This window comes from Enhydra lutris, unplaced genomic scaffold (genome assembly GCF_002288905.1).
Source record: "Enhydra lutris kenyoni isolate GAN:26980312 unplaced genomic scaffold, ASM228890v2 scaffoldscaffold57, whole genome shotgun sequence".
Taxonomy (NCBI): domain Eukaryota; kingdom Metazoa; phylum Chordata; class Mammalia; order Carnivora; family Mustelidae; genus Enhydra; species Enhydra lutris.
In genome coordinates, this window is record NW_019154141.1 from 11,170,902 (window position 1) to 11,190,340 (window position 19,439).

Below are 19,439 nucleotides of genomic sequence, written 5' to 3' on the forward strand. Positions count from 1 at the left end.
CCCAACTCATTCCTCAGAGAATCCTGAAGAGGCAGAACATTCCCCAGCTCAGCAGGAGACCCCAGCTCAGCCTACAGAGCATCCTGAGGAGGTAAAACCTGCAACTCAGCAGGAGCCCCCAGTTCCGCTTCCAGAGACTTTTGGAGAAGCTGAACCTTCTTCTTCAGCCCAGGAGGAGGCCTCAGCTCAGCCTGCAGAACTTCCTAATAAGGCAGAATCTTCAATCCAGCAGGAGACCCCAGCTCAGGCTCCAGGAGAGATAGAACCTTCAGCAGCCCTACAAGAACAACCAGCTCAGCTTCCAGAGCTGCCTTCTGGGGAGGTGGAACCTGCTCCAACCCAGCAGGAGCACCTAGCTCAACCTCTAGGGCATCAATGGGTGACAGTTTCGCCTCTAGGTCACCATCATGTTCAACATTTAAACCTGCCCAGTGTTAAACCTGCAGATGTGCAGGTTACCATAACACCAGAACCCACTCCAGAGGTGGAAACTCTGCCAGTTCAGCATGAGGCTGCAGCTCAGCCCTCTGTGCCCCTTGATGTGGAACCTTTTGCAACCCAGCATGAAGCCCCAACTCTGCCTCCACAGTCCCCTGAGGAAGCTGGACATTTGCCAGTTGAGCAGGAGACTCCAACTGATTCCCCAGAGCCTACAATACAGGAGAAACCTCCAGCACAGCAGGAGACCCCAGTTCAGCATCTGGAGTATCCTGGAGAAGTTAAACCTCCCACAACCCAGCAGGAGGCCCCAGCTCAGCAATCACAGGCCCCTGAGGGAGGCGAACCATCTTTAACCCAGGAGGAGGTCCCAGCCCAACCTCCAGAGACCCAGGGAGAGAGAGAACCATCTCCATCCCAGGAGGAGGCTCCAGCTCAGTTTCCACAGACCCCTGAGAAGGGTGAATCTTCAGCCCAGGGGGAGAGCCAAGGTCAGCATCCACAGACCTCTGAGGAGGTTGCACCTTCTCCAACCCAGCAGGAGGCCGAAGCTCAGCACCCTCAAGTCCCAGAGGAGAGTGAGCCTTCTTCAACCCAACAAGGGACCCCAAATCAGTATCCAGAGTCTCTTGAGGGGATTGAATCATCTCTGGCCCAGTCAGAGGCCACAATTCAGCATCCAAATCCCCTTGGGGAGGTTAAACCTTATGCAACATATCAGGAGGTCCCAAGTCAGCATCTACAGACTTCTGAGGAGGTTTACCCTTCTGCCACCCAGCAGGAAGCTGCAGCTCAGCATCCAGAGCCTTCTGGTGAGGTTGAACCTTCCCCAACCCAACAGGAGGTCCCAGCTCACTCTCCAGAGCATCATGTGGTAACAGCTTCTCCTCTAGGTCAGAGTCAAGCTCAGGTTCTGCTGTTGCCCCATGTCACTGTTAAACCTGTGGATCTGGCACTTACCATAACTCCAGAATCCACCAATGAGGTTGAAACTTCTTTACCCCAACAAGAGGCCCCAGCTCAGTCTGCAGTGTTCCCTGGGCAGTTGGAACCTTCTCCAATCCAGTCAGAGGCCCAAGATCAGCATCCAGCCCCTCCTGAAAATGTTGAACCTTCTCCGATCCAACAGGGAGTCCCAGCTCAGCCTGAAGATCTTCCTGAGGAAAATGAACTATCCCCAATTCAGCAGGAAGCTGCAGCTCAGCATCCAGAGCCTTCTAGTGAGGTTGAACCTTCTCCGGTCCATCAGGGAGGTCCAACCCAGCCTGAAGGTCTTCCTGAGGAAATTGGTGTTCCTCCAATCCAGCAGTGGAGTTCACCTCTGTCTCACATGCGTGTTGTGGGTGTAGAACCTTCTCCAGTCCAGCATGCTGTCCCAGCTCATCATCCAAACCCCAATGAGGAGATTGGGCCTTCTCCAGTTCAGCATGAGAACCTAGCTCTGCCTCCAGAGTCCTCTACAGATGTTGTATCTCAGCCTCCACTACATCATGAGGTGACATTCTCACCTTTAGGTCCCGGTAAAGCTCAGTATCCACTGTTGCCCAATATCACAGTTAAACCTACAGATCAGGAGGTTTCCATAACTCCAGTGCCAGCTAAGGCTGAACATTCTCTAGTGCAGCAGGAGTTCCCTGCTCAGGCTCCAGTTCCCCCTGAGCAGGCTGAATTTTCTCCAACCCAGTCCAAGCCTCTTTTCCAGTCTCCAGAGATCCCCAAAGATGAATCTCCTCCAGGCCAACAAGAGGTCATAGCTCAGACTCCAGACCCTCCTAAGGAGGTGGAACCTGCTTCAAGCCAATGGGAGGTCCCAGCTGAGCCATCAGAGCCCCTTAAGGAGATTGAACCATCTGCAAATGAACATGCAGTCTCAGTTCATCCTCCAAAGCCCACCAAGGAAGTCAAACCTGCAAACCAACTGGAGGCCCCAGCTCAGTCTCCTGTCCCCCAGCAGGCCCAAGCTATACCCCCTGAGCCCCCTAATGAGGTAGAACCTTCTCCCACGCAGCTGGAGGCCCCAGCTCAGCCTCCAGAACTCCCTGAGAAGGTAGAACCATCTCCAGCCCAGCAGGAAATCTCAACTCAGCCTTTAGAGCCCCCTAATGAGGCAGAATCTTCAACCCAGCAGGAGGCCCTAGCTCAGTCTCCAGTTCACCAACAGGCCCCAGCTATATCTCAGCCCCCTAAGGAGGTAGAACCTTCTCCAACTCAGCAGGAGGCCCCAGCTCAGTCCCCTGTCCCCCTGCAGGCCCCAGCTATATCTCCTGAGCCCCCTAAGGAGATAGAACCTTCTCCCACACAGCTGGAGGCCCCAGTTCAGCCTTCAGAGCCCCCTAATGATGCAGAATCTTCTCCAACCCAGCAGGGGGCCCCAGCTCAGTCCCCTGTCCCCCCACAGGCCCCAGCTACATCTCCTGAGCCCCCTAAGGAGGTAGAACCTTCTCCCACACAGCCAGAGGCCCCAGCTCAATCCCCTGTCCCCCCACAGGCCCCTGCTATATCTCCTGAGCCCCCTAAGGAGGTAGAACCTTCTCCCACACAGCCGGAGGCCCCAGCTCAGCCTTCAGAGGCCCCTAATGAGGCAGAATCTTCTCCAACTCAGCAGGAGGCCCCAGCTCAGTCCCCTGTCACCCCACAGGCCCCAGCTATAACTCCTGAGCCCCCTAAGGAAGTGGAACCTTCTTCCACGCAGCTGGAGGCCCCAGCTCAGCCTCCAGAGCCCCCTGAGAAGGTAGAACTACCTCCAGTCCAGCAGGAAACCCCAGCTCAGCCTTCAGAGCCCCCTAATGAGGCAGAATCTTCTTCAACCCAGCAGGAGGCCCCAGCTCAGGCCCCTGTCCCCCTGCAAGCCCCAGCTATATCTCCTGAGCCCCCTAAGGAAGTGGAACCTTCTCCCACACGGCCAGAGACCCCAGCTCAGCCTCTGGAGCCCCCTGAGAAAGTAGAACTATCTCCAGTCCAGCAGGAAACCCCAGCTCAGCCTTCAGAGGCCCCTAATGAGGCAGAATCTTCTTCAACCCAGCAGGAGGCCCCAGCTCAGTCCCCTGTCCCCCAACCGGCCCCAGCTATATCTCCTAAACCCCCTAAGGAGGTGGAACATTCTCCCACACAGCCAGAGGCTCAAGCTCAGCCTCCGGAGCCTCCTGAGAAGGTAGAACCATCTCCAGTCCAGCAGGAAGCCCCAGCTCAGCCTTTAGAACTCCCTGACAAAGTGGAACCTTTTCCAGTTTCTCAAGAGACCCATTCTCAGCTTCCACAGTCTCCTGAGAAGGTGGAATCCTCTCCAGTCCTGCAAGAAGCCCCATCTCTACCTCTAGAGCCCCTTAAGGAGGTAGAACCTTCTCCAACCCAGCAGGAGGCTCCAGCTCAGCCTCCAGAACCACCTAAGGAGGTTGTAGCACAACCTCCAGTCCATAAGGAGGTGATAGTTCCACCTCCAGGACAAGATCAAGCTCAGTATTCACATTTGCCCAGTGCCACTGTTAAACCTGTTGACCTGGAGCTTACTATAACTCCAGAGCCTACTACGGAGGCTGAGCATTCTACAGCCCTGCAGCAGACTCTAACTCTTCCAGAGGACCCCGTGGTGACAATTCCACATCCAGAGCATGTTCAGGCTCAGCAACCAAATTTGACTGAAGTCACTGTTCAACCTTTAGACCTGGAGCTTACTGTAACTCCAGAACCCACTACAGAGGTTGAACCTCCAACCATGCAGGAGACCCCAGATCAGCCTTCAGAGCTGCCTAAGGAGGTTGTAGGTCAGCCTCCAGCATATCAGGAGGTGACAGTTCCAACTCAAAGCCAAGATCAAACTCAACATCTATTATTACCCAACGTAACATTTCGACCTTTGGACCTGGAGCTTACCATAACTCCAGAACCCATTACAAAGGTTGAGCATTCTCCAACCATGAAGAAAACTACAGCTCCCCCAAAGGACCTTGAAGTGACATTCGCACACCTAGAGCAGATTCAGGCTCAGCATCCAACTTTGACTGAAGTCACAGTTCAACCTTTGGACCTGGGGCTTACCATAACTCCAGAATTCACTAAGGAGACTGAACTTTCTGTACCTATGCAGGAGATCCCAGTTCAGCTTCCAGAGAAACCTAAGGAGGTTGTCGTAGCTCAACCTCCAGTATATCAGGAGGAGACTGTTCCAACATCAGGTCAGGATCAAGCTCAACATCCATCATCACCCAATGTAACAGTTCAACCTTTGGACCTGGAACTTACTGTAAGTCCAGAACCCACTACAGAGGTTCAACATTCTACAACCCTGAAAAAGACTACAGCTCCTCCAAAAGACCTTGAGGTGACATTTGCACATTCAGAGGAGGTTCAGTCTCACCGTCCAACCTTAAATAAAGTCACAGTTAAACCTTTGGACCTGGAACTCACTGCAACTCCAGAATCTACTACGGAGGTTGAACATTCTTCAGCCATGCGTGAGACCCCAGATCAGCCTCCAGAGCCACCTAAAGAACTTGTTTCTCAACCTCCCATGTATCAAGAGGCAGTGGTTCCAACACCACGTCAGGATCAAGCTAAGCATCTGTGGTCATCAAATGTGACAGTTCAACCTTTGGACCTGGAGCTTACCATAACTCCAGAATCTACTACAGAGGTTAAACAGTCTACAACAGTGCAGCAGCAGCAGACTACAACTCCTCCAAAGGACCTTGAGGTGACATATCCACAGTCAGAGCAGGTTCAGTTTCAGCATCCAACCTTAAATAAAGTCACAGTTAAACCTTTGGACCTGGGTCTTACCGTAACTACAGAACGTACAACAGAGACGGAAACTTCTCCAACCACGCAAGAGACCCCAACTCAGCCTCCAGAGCTACCTAAGGAGGTTGTAGTTCAATATCCATTCCATCAGGAAGCAACAGCTCCAACTCCAAGTAAGGATCAAGGTCAGCATCCAGTTTCAGCCAGCGTCACATTTCATCATGAGGACTTGGGGCTTACCATTACTCCAGAACCTATTACAGAGGCTGAACATTCTACAACCATGAAGAAGACTACACCTTCTCCAAAGGACCTTGAGGTGACACCTGCACATCCAGAACAGGTTCAGAGTCAACATCCAAACCTGACTGAAGTCACAGTTCCACCATTGGACCTGGAAATTACTGTAACCGCAGGATCCAATATGGAGGTTGAACCTTCTCCAACCATGCAAGAGACCCCAACTCAGCCTCCAGAGCTACCTAAGGAGGTTGTAATACAATATCCATTCCATGAGGAGGTGACAACTCCAACTCCAAGTAAGGATCAAGGTCAGCATCTAGTGTCACCCAGGGTTACATTTCATCATGAGGACTTGGGGCCTACCATTACTCCAGAACCTATTACAGAGGCTGAACATTCTACAACCACAAAGAAGACTACAACTCCTCCTCCAAAGGACCATGAGGTGACACTTGCACATCCAGAACATGTTCAGAGTCAACACCCAAACCTGACTGAAACCACGGTTCTACCTATGGACCTGGAAATTACTGTAAGTCCACAACCAGAGTCATCTGAGACAGTTTTTCCCCCAACGACCCAGCATTCAGTGGTGCATTTTGTAAAATACACCCCAGAAAAGGCACGCACAGCTTTAACTGAGCCACCAGAAGAGAATGCTACCATGAACATCAACATATGTGAGCTCTGTACCTGCAAAGATGAGACGCTGTCATGTACTGGTTTCAGCCCAAAGCAGAGGCTCCGCAGAGTGCCTGTGCCAGAGCCCAACACCTACAATGGCACCTTCACCATCTTGTAAGAATTGCCTTTTCTCATTTGTTCTCTGCCTTGTGCTTGATATGGCAGCCTTTTCTTCGAGGTCTTCCTGGGCCTTCCTCATCTTCCCTACCCATGCTGACTTTCTGTTTTTACCTTTTCTTTGTCAACTATCCCTTGTCTTCATTTTGCTGTTTGCTATCATTCCCCTTCTCTGATCTTTTACTTGCAGTTGTCCTTATTCTTTCTTCTTATCCAGTTTTTTATCCCCATCATTTCATTCCTTAACCTCTACTCTCCCGTTTTGGCTCCATCCTCTTTACAGCAACATGCCCCTCTCTCCATCTCCTTAGTGGTGATACAACAGAGTGGTTAAGAGTAAGATTCTGGAACTAGACTGCCTGGGTTTGAGCCGAGGTCTGTCACTTCAGAGCTTTTGACTCAGTTTCCTTTCCTGTAAAATGGGGATTATTAGCGTTAACACCTTGTGGGATTATTTTGAGATTTAGATGAGTTAATATATATAAAACACTTGTATCGGTGCCTAGCATATATATGAGTGTTAGCTATTATTATTTGACTCCTCAGTTACGTTCAAAACTCATCTTTGTCCCCGGCCTTCTATATACAGAACCTATTTTGAGCCTAGCCCAGGACTCAGTACTGTGGGAGCCATACAAGTATGACATTGTCTTTAGAACATGAAATGATAAGTGGGAAGAAAGGAAATATGCATAGAAAGGGAGGTGACCTATGATTAAGTACAGACCATAGGTGCTGTATTTCACCAGAATCTGTAATCAATGGAGTACGGAAGTGAGGGAAAGCTGCATGGATAAACTAAAACTTTAGCTGAGACTTAAAGAGCTATGATTTGTTAAATAGAGCAAAAATAGGAAGTATAGTCTAGGTAAAGTCATGGCTGCAAGAATGGTCAGGAATTAAAAATTAGGAATCAGTGAAAGATAGATTATGAAAACCCTTGACTATCAGTTACAGGGGTTTGAAATTTACACTCTGAGATATAGAGAGCCATGAAAATGTTCTAGCAAGAGATACATAACAGTAAAAGAAGAGGATTGTTTTTGATTCCCTAAGTAGAACGATCTAGAGAGGAAATCTTGATCTAGGGAGACCAGATAGAATGCTCTAGCAAAAGCTCGGAGTAAAGTGACAAGGAGCTGTATGAGAGAGACTGTGATAGGAGTAGAAAGAAAATCCTGAGAGCACCGCAAAGGAAAAAGCGAGAAGATCGACTAACTGATGAGAATAGCGGGTAGTGTGTCCAGGAAAGAGAAAAATGAAATACGACTCTCAAAGTTTCGGTCCTGGATGAGCAGACCGATGGCAGTAGAACAGGTGGAAACAGCAGTTGGGAAGGAGAGCCAGTTTGAGGGAGATAAGTTCAGCTTTAAACATTTTTATCAGGGAACATAAAGCAACCAGAAGGCTTCTGGTAGGCTGGAAATGGCCACCAGGCAGATGGGCAGATGGGTACCATCAAAACATTTGTCTTATTTCTGACTTCCCTGAAAAAAAATGTGTATATAAACTGAATAGCTAAGTTGTTGCTGAGGAAAGAAGACAAAGCTAAAGGTAAAGATTCAAAGTCATACATAGAGTTAGTGGTTGAAACTGAGTCTCAGGCATTTCATAGCTTCTTTTTAACACATGCAATTCTTGGATACATTCTCACTGTTGTTTTTGTGTTGTTTTGTTTTGTTTTGTTTTGTTTTGTTTTTGTTTTTGTTTTTAATGTGAAAATCCCACCCCAGCTTCCCCACCACCCGTAAGATAACTCCTGTTACCATTTTGGTGTGTGTCCTTCCTTCCTATTCCATTCCTTTGCAGTTTCCCCTAACAAGGTAATACTTTTTATTCCTTGCTCAGTGGCTTGTTGCCTTTCCCTATGCAGTATCTGTAAGAAACCTCTCCGTATTAGTTCTTCTAATTTCTAACTTCCCTTATCCTTCTAACAGCTGGAGGGGTTTCAACAGAGTACACTGAGCCAAAGCTTTGGTGTTACCTCACTTAGGATTTCTTTACCTCTGTTTGCTGATAATGATACACTTTTGCCATGTTTCTGTTGAATTATTATTTTCTCACTGATTTACAGAAGGAGCTATTTTAGACACATAAGTGATTTTGGAAAAAATACTTATATTCAAAGTCATTAACTGGCATTATCTGTCCAAGAAATTGGACACATAGGAAGTTCAGGTTCTAGGGAAATGCCTTGTTTGTGCCAGCGGCCTCACATCATCTCTATTAATTGTGCGAAGTGGGATGCTGATTGCTGTGGAAATTAGAAAGCTGGTGTTTTCTGCATGTGAATATTCCCCACAAGGTTGCCAGTGCTTCTTTTACTTATTCTGTTCATTCTTTTCCTACCTATTCAAGGATCTGAACTGTGTTTCTTCACAGAAATTTCCAAGGAAATTCTATTTCTTACATTGATGAAAATATATGGAAGGCATATCGATGGGCTGAGAAACTGTGAGTATATTCTCTCCAAATACAATACAAAAAACTTAACTGCATTCTAAGATCCTTCTTGGTCCAGAATTTTGAAGTCAGTAGCTCTGAGGAAAGGTATTTTCCCCTCCTTATCCCAAATCAACCTCTCTTGATTCCAATTCTATATTTATCTTAAAAATTAAATTTGGCAGGCTCTCTTTAAAATTAGAGCCAATCTAAACTTATTTTTCATTATACAAGGAATACATGATTACATTCTCAATAGATAAAAGTGAAAGAATAGATATAGTGGACATCCTCCTTGTGTTTTGATCTCCCACCGCCAAAATAGCACTAGTCTGGATTTAGTATATATCCTTCCAGACATTTCCATGTATTTGTCTACATACATATTTATAGACAACAAAACAGGTTTGTTGTGTGCCTTCTTTCTTTTCCTTTCCTTTCCTTTTCTTTCTTTCCTTCCTTCCTTCCTTCCTTCCTTCCTTCCTTCTCTCTCTCTCTCCTTTCCTTCAACCCTCCCTTCCTTCCTCCATTCACTCCTTCCTTCCTTCCTTCCTTTTACATAAACAGTAACATCCTATAACTCGATTCTTTTTCTTCATGGTAGGTCTTAGATTTCTTTTCTTCTAGTACATAGGGGGTTACCCCATTCATGTGAATTCCTGCATAATATTCCATACTATGAATGTATTACAATTTAATAATTTCCCCTACTGATGGATGTTTAGATTGTGTCCAGTTTTCTTGTCATTTGCATTGCTGCCATGAACTGCCTCATCCATGCATCTCTGTGTACATGGGTGGGGATTTCTGTAGAATACATATCTAGAAATGGAATCATTGGTATGAAGACAATGTATATGTACAATTTTAATGGCCCTCAAAAAAATTGTGCCGACTTACGCTCCAACCCATAGACCATGACAGGATTCACATCCTCACACTCCTCCACCACTGGATATTCTCCACTTCTTGGCTGATCTGATGAGTGAATAAAAGGGGTCTCAGCTGAATTTGAAGTTTTCTGATTACTTATAAATTTACTATATCTCTTTGTTTACTGAACATTTGTATTTCATGTCTGAATTTTCTGTCCTTTTCCAATTTCTTGTTATCTTTTTTTAATTGATTTGTAGAAAAAGTCAATGTGGATACAAATGATTTTGGAAAAAATATTACAAGCAAGACAATTAACTGGCATTTTTCATCACAGCTTGTGTGTCGTATCAGTAGTTCAACTTGAGTAGATAAGTTAAAAATGACTACTGAATTAGCAATAAAAGACATAGTAGTCATAGTAATCTAAAAATAGGAATTATGATTCCCCTAAAGTAAATCCCCCACCCTTAGTCTGCTATCTTATTAGTAAGAGAGAAGGGCTAGAACCAAGCAATTTTTTTTATTTTATGAATTTCTTAAATACTATGTATAGTTTATGTTTCCCCGTGATAGTGTCTGGCTTGGAGATTTTATTTCCCAAACTTGTAAGAAAACTGAAAGTAATTCGGCACCATAAACAAATAATGTTAGTTTTCTGTAGGGAGTGGAGGGGGAGGATGGGTAGGCTAAGGGACAGGAATAGCAGAAAAACTTTGTGCACTATATACCTTTGGAATTTTGAGCCATGTGAATATATATATATATAAATATATTTTTTAAAAAATAAGTAGAAATTTAAAAATTAATTTTTAAAAAGCATGTGTTTGGGAATTAATTACTAGAACATGAATCTAGTAAGATTTGCAGATTTCTAATTCAGCTTGAGGGTTGTACCTTGTAAGGTGGACTTTCCTAACTGTGGATCACTAATCTGTTAACACTTAAATAACAAGATATAGTTATAGGTCTAATAACTATTATAACTTCAAGGTAGTGGTGAGAATAAATGACATTTTGAGATATTTATGACAAATATGCGATATATCATTTTATCATCCATCCAAGTTTGGCCCTCCGATTTCAATCCATTCTCCTCACAGATCTGTACCCTAAAGGGGGATGATCCACAAATTGAAATCATGGGCACACCTTTGGGAATATTCAAGAAAGTGCAGTTTTTTAGGGAAAAGGTTCATAGCTTTTATGAAATTCTCAAAAGGTTCTTGTTTCAAAAGATTGAGATTGAGTCACAAATTAAGGAGTGGGGTTGGAGAAAGACATTTATTATGCTGTAAAGTTGTACTTATCCTCATAAGTGATAACAAATGGATAATTTATTTTAAATAAACGTATAGTATGTTTGCAAATTGATACCTGTCACTTTCTGAGTTCATTCAACAAATATTTATAAGCATCTACTATGTGCCAAGAACTGTTTTACATGCCTGGGATAGAGGCTTAAGAACAAAATCGACCAAATATCCCAGTTCTTGAGGGGTTTACAAATATATAATATAAAAACAAATATGTAAATATAATAGAGAAAATTTCAAGTGCTGATAAAAAATCATTAGCCATCCAGAAATCTCTGTTTTCTAATTTTATTATTCAACTGCCATTTCTGCTGCTCATAGACTGAGTTTTTTATTAATGATAACCCTTTTCATTCATATAATCTTGAGTTGGTTCTTTTTTAATGGATGTGCTGTTTACATCTGTCTGAGGATATTAATTATACCATTCTAAAATTCTCCTGGGCTTTCCCTGTTAACTTGGATTCATTGGCTTTGAACTCTTTTGTTTGTTTTTATTTTCTGTCCTTAATGGATGGCTTTCTCACACCGTGTGGTCATTCCTGAGTGCAATTTATTTTGTAGTTGAGATTCTACCGCTTCTGTTTTCTGGCACTAGGGAATAGGTGAAAACAAGCTGCGGGGGCTTGTTTTTCTGTGATGGATTCCCCTAAGAATTAAGGAAGAGGAGGTGGGAGGTCATTCTAGTGGTGAGTCAGAGAGGGCATTCCCTTCCTCCAGGGTTCTGGGACCCTGACGTCTTCCCGACACCAATTGCTCCTAGCTGGAAGAAGATACCCTTTGTCGCCTGGTCCAGGGAGGAAGGATGAGGGGTTGATATGCTGCTCCTGCTCCTCCCACCTGATCCCAACTAACCACCCCGTGGGTCGCTCCAGGGCATTTCTAGTAAGGGAATGTTTGTGGAACTATTCCTGTGTCCTTGAGCTAAGGTTGTGGACTTTTAAATTTATGTTTTCTGTCATTTTTAGGGACTTTGGTGGAGGTTGGAAGGGTAGAAACTTGGCCTGTTTCAATCTGCCAACTTGAAATAGCACAACCTCTTAGGAAAACAATTTTGTAACCCTGTTAAATCCTAGAGAAACTTATGCACAAGTACAAGAATGTTCAAAGCAGCATTGTTTTTATAACTAAAAACTAGAAAAATCTAGTATCCACCAACAGTAGAATGAATATATAAAGTGTGGTATAGTCATAAAATAGAATACTATTCATTTGAAATATAATGTAAGCCACATAAGTCATCTCAGATTTTCTGGTAGCTGCTTAAAAATTAAAAGTAAAAAGACAGGGGCGCCTGGGTGGCTCAGTGGGTTAGGCCGCTGCCTTCGGCTCAGGTCATGATCTCAGAGTCCTGGGATCGAGCCCCACGTCGGGCTCTCTGCTCAGCGGGGAGCCTGCTTCCTCCTCTCTCTCTGCCTGCCTCTCTGCCTGCTTGTGATCTCTCTGTCAAATAAATAAATAAAATCTTTAAAAAAATAATAATAAAAAAATAAAAGTAAAAAGACAGAGATGACATAAATGTTAATATATTTTGTTTAGCTCATATAGCCAAAGTATTATCATTTCAACATGTAATCATTATATATGTTATTAATAAGATAGTCTACATTTAAACTGCCTTCACAGTATCCAAAGTATCATCATTCCTGCATGTAGTCAGTGTAAAAATTATTAATGAGGGAGTTTATGTTCTTTTCCCCATACTAACTTTTTGAAATCTCAATTTGGTTGCTATTTTTTTTATCAGAAATACTTGATCTGTATTTAGATGTCATAAAATTCACAGTTTAAAAAGTAACATCACAGACCCACATTGTTGCAAACATATTTAAACATTTTCTAATAACTGTTGAGTATCAGGTTTTTTTAATTTAAATTTTAAAATAATTGAAGTTAATTAAATTAAAAATTGAGCTCCTCAGTCACACTAGTCACTTCCAAGTATACAGTAGCCACATGTAGCAAGACATGAAATACTAGGCATTGAAATGAACCAGCCTCAGCTACGTGCAACAATATAATGAATTAACAACATAATATTGGGTGAGAGACGCAACATAGAAAATAATACATATAATATGATTCCATTTACATAGAGTTAGAGTTCAAGAAGAAGCAAAACCAAGTTATGTTGTTTACAGCTGCATATGATAGGTAAACCTACATTGAAAAAGCAAGGAAATTAGGGGTTCCAGGGTGGCTCAGTTGGCTAAGCATTCCAACCCTTGACTTGGGCTCAGGTCATGATCCTCAGGGTCATGGGACAGGGCTCCATACTCAGTGGGGAGTCTGATGGAGATTCTCTGTCTCCCTCTTCCTCTGCCCCTCCCTATCTCTCTCTCTCAAATTAATAAATAAATCTTTAAAAATAAATAAATAAACACACCAAAAAGCCAGGAAATTCTTATTAGAGTCAGTGGTGACTTCTGGAGAATCCGAGAGCAGATTGGGATTAGCAGGGGCACACTGGGGTCTCCTGGGATGCTGGTAGCACTTTCTTGATAAGAATGGTGTTATGTGGGTATTTGTTGATAATTATTAAACTGAACATTTTTAATGCACGTTTTTGTAGTTCTGAAAAACATTTTTTAGTTGGGGGGAAAAAAATCGAATGGCCTTTCCCTACCACACTGCTATAGCTATGTATAGGGCTTCCGAACAGAATTTGGGAAAAGAGAAGAGGAAATGGCAGTTCTGCCAGTGTGTCGTTGGGACCCAGAGCTGGGTTCTAGCAGAGACTTTGTGATCCAGAGAGTAGGCATTAAATATGCATTTTGGTACAAAGAGTGGATAGGGGTGTGTGTGTGTGTGAGAGAGAGAGAGAAAGAGAGAGAGAGAGAGAGATGGAGAGAGATGGACACAAAGGAGTACATGAAAAGAAGGATTTGAATGGAAACAGAGCAGAGATCAGTACTCCTAAATTAAACAAGAATTAATATATTGAGGGGGCACCATTTCCCAGGTTTCCCTCCCATATGGAAGTTAGTCCTAGGTAGTAAATAGTTGTAGTTATTTTGCATTTTGATGCAGAAATAACCTTTTCATTTTTCAGAATTCTCAGTGAAAATTCTTTGACCGAATTACATAAGGACTCTTTTGAAGGCCTGCTATCCCTCCAGTATTTGTAAGTTAATCATTTATTATGACTTTTTAGTTAAGTTATCTCAAAATAAATATGGGTTCAAATTAGATAATCGCGACCATTTCTTCTAACAATAAAATTCTACAGTTCTGTAAGTCTGTAGGGCCCCAGCCCATCTCTAGCATTAAATATCTTCTATGCATTTTCCATTTTCTAATTTTATAGACAAGATATAGATAGAAAAAGACCCTACAGTTATAGAGCAAAAGGGGTAATGAGGTCTGAGCAATTATGGACACCCATATGAACCTTCTTCTGTAAGTTTTCATAAACCATCTGCTTACATATTTATATTTAGTTTATGGCTCATGGATCAAATCCCACCCATGGTCTGTCTTTATACAGCCTATGAGTTAAGAATGATTTTTACACTCTTAGAGGGCTATAAAAGAGAAAAGAAGAGAAAGAGAGGACTATGCAACAGAGACAGTATGTGGCCTGCAAACCCCAAAATATTTACTATCTGGCCTTTACAGAAAAGGTTTTAAAAGTTGGTTTAGTAAAATGAGAGGAATTAAAGTTAACCTCAAATTGTCACCTACAGGACAAGAAATGTAGAACACTTACATTAATTTGAATGCCATTAACCCAGATTTTTTTAATAATTTAAATTAAATATTTATAGGCTAAATATTTAATTAAGCAGGTAAATTATGTAAGCAGTATTATCAAGTACATATTAAGTTACCAAAAGAACAGATTCAGGATTTCAGTGTGGGAATTCTTATACCAGTATTAAAAATAGATGTTTAGAATGATGGTTAAGGGGTGCCTGGTTGGTAGAGCAAGCGACTCTGGGTCTTGGGGTTGTAGGTTCAAAACCCATGCTGGGTTTAGAGATTACTTAAGAAAACTAAAATCTTAAAAATAAATAAATAAGGTGTGCCTGGGTGGCTCAGTCAGTTAAGTGTCTGCCTCAACTCAGATCATGATCCCAGGATCCTGAGATCAAGTCCCCTTTTCAGCTCCTTGCTCAGCAGGGAGCCTGCTTCTCCCTCTGCCTGCCACTCCCTCAGCTGGTGCACTTGTGCACTCTCACACACACACACACACACACACACGCAAATAAATAAATAAAATCTAAAAAAATAAAATTATGGTTAAGTGGTATAGTTAGAAATGTCACTAAATAAACATATCAGAAATGCCCCTAACTTCACTAATTACAAAATAAAATCTCTCCAGCCTCATTCTAAAGGAGGAAATGTTTGCATAGTATTTCATAGTATAGAGATACTATGTTCTTTGCTATGAAGGTTCTATTTTTATTCTTTAAAAAATTTTTTTTAATTTAATTTTTTTTCAGTGTTCCAAGATTCATTGTTTATGCACCACACCCAGTGCTCCATGCAATATGAGCCCTCCTTAATACCCACCACCAGGTTCAACCAACCCCCCCACCATCCAAAACCCTCAGTTTGTTTCTCAGAATCCACAGCTTCTCATGGTTCGTCTCCCTCTCCGATTTCCCCCAACTCACTTCTCCTCTCCAACTCCCAATGTTCTCTGTGTTGTTCCTTATACTCTACAAGTAGTGAAACCATATGATAATTGACCCTCTCTGCTTGACTTATTTCACTCAGAATAATCTCCTCCAGTCCTGTCCATGTTGATACAAAAGTTGGGTATTCATCCTTTCTGATGGAGGCATAGTACTCCATAGCGTATATGAACCACATCTTCCTTATCCATTCATCTGTTGAAGGGCATCTTGGCTCTTTCCATGGTTTGGCGACTGTGGCCATTGCTGCTATGAACATTGGGGTATAGATGGCCCTTCTTTTCACTACATCTGTGTCTTTTAAAAATAGAGCTACCCTGTGACCCTGCAATTGCACTCTTTTTAAAAATTTTTTAAAAATACATTATTTATTTACTTGACAGAGAGTGAGAGCATGAGCAGGGGGAAGGAACAAGAGGAGAGGACTCCCTGCTGAGCAGGGAGCCTGATGCTAGATGAAATCCCAGGACCCTGGGATCATGACTTCAGCAGAAGGCAGACACTTAACTGACTGAGCCACCGAGGTGCCTGGTTCAATTTTTATTCTTTGTCCATGGCATCCAGAGCTCTGTATGTCATTAATCTTTATTAATGATGTTCTTTAGCATATAGATTCTTCTTGTAAATGTAAAAGGTCTAAGGGTAGTGGGTAAAAAGAGCTTGATATGGCACTAAGAATAGTCCTTTAAATGATCAAACCATCCACGTCTTAGGAGACAACCGCCCTTGTGTTGGTCTTCTTGGATACCTCTGCCGTCTGGACTCCAAACCTTACAAACACAGTTTGGAGAAGGACAAATGAGAAGAACTGCTCAATGGATTAGGCCCTTCGTTACTTCTATGAAATACTTTGTAAACCAATTATTTTATGTTAGCTGAAGTATTCTCATTCATTTAAAAAACTGTCAATCAAAAGCTCATATGACAGGCACTGTGCCCGGTCTCATAGGCACACAGATGGTTAAGAAAGGCTTCCTACCCTTGCAGGAACTCATGATCTCACAAGGAAAATAAACAGAAGTTCAAACCATAATGTGTGAAGCACTAAGTGGACACAGCGCTGGCGAGGTGCAGAAGAGGGAGCCATAAAGTCATAAAACTACATTTCTTTTTTTTTTTTAAGATTTTATTTATTTATTTGACAGCTAGAGATCACAAGTAGGCAGAGAGGCAGACAGAGTGGGGGGGAAGCAGGCTCCCCTGCTAAGCAGAGAGCCCCAGGTGGGGCTCGATCCCAGGACCCCAGGATCATGACCCGAGCCGAAGGCAGAGGCTTTAACCCACTGAGCCACCCAGGCACCCCGTAAAACTACATTTTCCCTCTGCTACTCACTACAGTCATTTTCCCTCTGCTACTCACTACCCAGATATTCATTTATTTTATAAATACATAAATACATGTGTCAGTTTTAAACATGGTAGGCAATGCAGATGAACACGAGTAGTCCACACTTTCAAGGAGTTTATGCTCAGAGGAAATGGGATGCAAAAATAACTATATTAAAAAGAAATTGGGGGGGGCACCTGGGTGGCTTAGTGGGTTAAAGCCTCTGCCTTCGGCTCAGGTCATGGTCTCAGGGTCCTGGGATCGAGTCCCGCATCGGGTTCTCTCTACTCAGCAGGGAGCCTGCTTCCCCCTCTCTCTCTGCCTGCCTCTCTACTTGTGATCTCTCTCTGTCAAATAAAAAATAAAATTAAAAAAAAAAAAAAAAGAAATTGGGGTGCCTGCCTGGCTGAGTCGGTAGAGCATGTGACTCTTGATCTTGGTATCGTGAGTTCAAGCCCCAGGTTGGGCATGGAGTGTACTTAAAACTTTTTTTAGAAGGAAGGAGAAGGAGAAATGGATACGGGCAATGGGAACACAGATAAGGGGAAAAAGACTTCATTTGGATCAGGGAAGCTACCAGAGCAATGCTGTTTGAACAGGACCCTGAAGAGCTATTGGGTTTCATCAGACAGACATCTTGGGAAGAATAAGCTTGCAAAGGAGAATGGGAGGAAGGCAAAACGCAGGGACAATATCTTGGATACCTGTAGAGTAGGAGATTAGAGCCAGATCTTCTAGGATTTTGAAGGCCATGGATGACATGCCAAGTTACTGGGTAATCACAGCAGTGCTCCAGGACAGATTTAGCCTGCAGCAGAGTCACCTGGACGGCTTGTCAGAACACAGTTACTGACGCCGTCAGTCCCAAGTAGGGCTGAGAATTTGCATCTTGAGTAATTTCTCAAGGGATGCTGGTATTTGAGAACCACTCCAGGAGAATTGATCTGGTCACTGTGTGCAGGGTGGATTAGAAAGGGAGAGACTGGAGATGGCAGTGCCTATCAGAAGACGAGGTGGAAAGTGAGGGACTAAGCTGGGATCAATGGAAATAAGAGTCAACTAGAATCAAGAATGGGTGTTTTCAAATAAAAATCCAGTACCCTGTAGTTTGTTGTTGTCTCACCACCTGAGACAACAGTTAATAAATAAGGCAGTGTACAACCAAAAATGAATTTCTGTTAACATGACAATGTAATTCTGAGTTAGTTCAAAGTGATATACTGATTAGAGGAGTAACTTCCTTTCAAGTTAAATGAAAGGTTATCTTTTATTTCTTCTGTTATTGAATTGGGCTAGAAAAATAGAACTCAACCAAGAAGGTGTGCTAATGTGAGAATATCCCTTTTAATATTAGAAATTATAATTATAGGGGCACCTGGGTGGTACAGTCAGTTGAGCATATGACTCGTGGTTTCAGCTCAGGTCATGATCTCAGGGTCCCGAAATGGAGCCCCACATTGGGCTCTGTGTTCAGTGCAGAGTCTGCTTTGGGATTCTCTCTCCCTCTCCCTCTGCCCTTCCTCCTTGTGCACTCTCTTTCTCCCTCTCTAAAATAAATAAATCACAAGCAGGCAGAATCTCAGACAGAGGCAGAGAGAGAAGCAGGCTCCCTGCTGGACAAGGAGCCTGATGTGGTACTCGATCCCAGGACCCTGGGATCATGACCTGAGGCAAAGGCAGTGGCTTAACCGACTGAGCCACCCAGGCATCCCTAAATAAATCTTTTTAAAAAAAGAAATTATAATTATATGTGGAGATAAAAACTTCGAGCTCGTAATCTAGAAGTTGATGAGGTCACAAAAGATCTTCTACTCAATTCTTCTGCTCTCAGTAAAGATTACTTCCAAGATCTATCAAGATCTATGTTGTAGATTTTATTTATGAAGATCATGAAAGTCAGACTCTTTTAAGAGAGGTGAGGACAGAGTTAGGGGCTCCAGAAGGCTTTCAAATAACAATTCCTGAGATTCAGAGTTTAGTCAAAAGCTACTTATTCAATACTATCATCCTACTAATTAGATATCCAATAGCTAATTGAGGCAATATTTTTCTTTTACTTTTCCTAGAGATTTATCCTGCAATAAAATACAATCTATTGAAAGACGTACATTTGAACCACTACCCTTTTTGCAGTTTATGTAAGTTACAAATATAATTTTATTATATTTGGAATGTTTTTAAAAACTTAATTGTAAGCCTCTTTGTTATCATCACTCTGAAATACGATTGAGATTTTATTAGTAGAAAGCTACTAAAATTATTTAGCAAATCTTTTTTTTTTTTTTTGTCTGTAGCAAAGATTAATGTGAGAATTATTATACTGATCAGACCGAATCATTCTAGAGCAGTGGTTCTCAACCAGGGTGATTTTGCACCCAGGTGACATTTGGCAGTGTCTGGAGACATTTTGGGTTGTCAGACTGTAGATGAGCTACTGGCATCTAGTGGGCGGAGGCCAGAGATGCTGTTAAATGCCCCACAGTGCATAGGGCTGCCTCTCCTAACAAAGATGATCCAGCCACAGATGTCAGTAGCGCTGACACTACGAAACATTTTTCTAGATAAAGATTACTTAACACAAGTATTTATTAAACATTTACTGATTTGTATCTAATGCAC

The 19,439-nt window shown here is 42.8% G+C and overlaps 1 protein-coding gene across 1 annotated transcript in view; it reads left to right on the forward strand.

Moving 5' to 3' along the window:
* LOC111158081 (leucine-rich repeat-containing protein 37B-like) overlaps positions 1 to 19,439 on the forward strand; it is a 56,383-nt gene that overhangs the window by 6,931 nt on the left and 30,013 nt on the right. The window contains exons 3-12 of the mRNA XM_022519908.1: positions 1,878 to 2,029; positions 3,209 to 3,268; positions 3,578 to 3,604; positions 3,977 to 4,135; positions 5,240 to 5,299; positions 5,402 to 5,581; positions 6,041 to 6,216; positions 8,602 to 8,673; positions 13,903 to 13,974; positions 18,887 to 18,958. Coding sequence (XP_022375616.1) covers positions 1,878 to 2,029; positions 3,209 to 3,268; positions 3,578 to 3,604; positions 3,977 to 4,135; positions 5,240 to 5,299; positions 5,402 to 5,581; positions 6,041 to 6,216; positions 8,602 to 8,673; positions 13,903 to 13,974; positions 18,887 to 18,958 — 1,030 coding nt within the window. The remainder of the gene's footprint in view (positions 1 to 1,877; positions 2,030 to 3,208; positions 3,269 to 3,577; positions 3,605 to 3,976; positions 4,136 to 5,239; positions 5,300 to 5,401; positions 5,582 to 6,040; positions 6,217 to 8,601; positions 8,674 to 13,902; positions 13,975 to 18,886; positions 18,959 to 19,439) is intronic.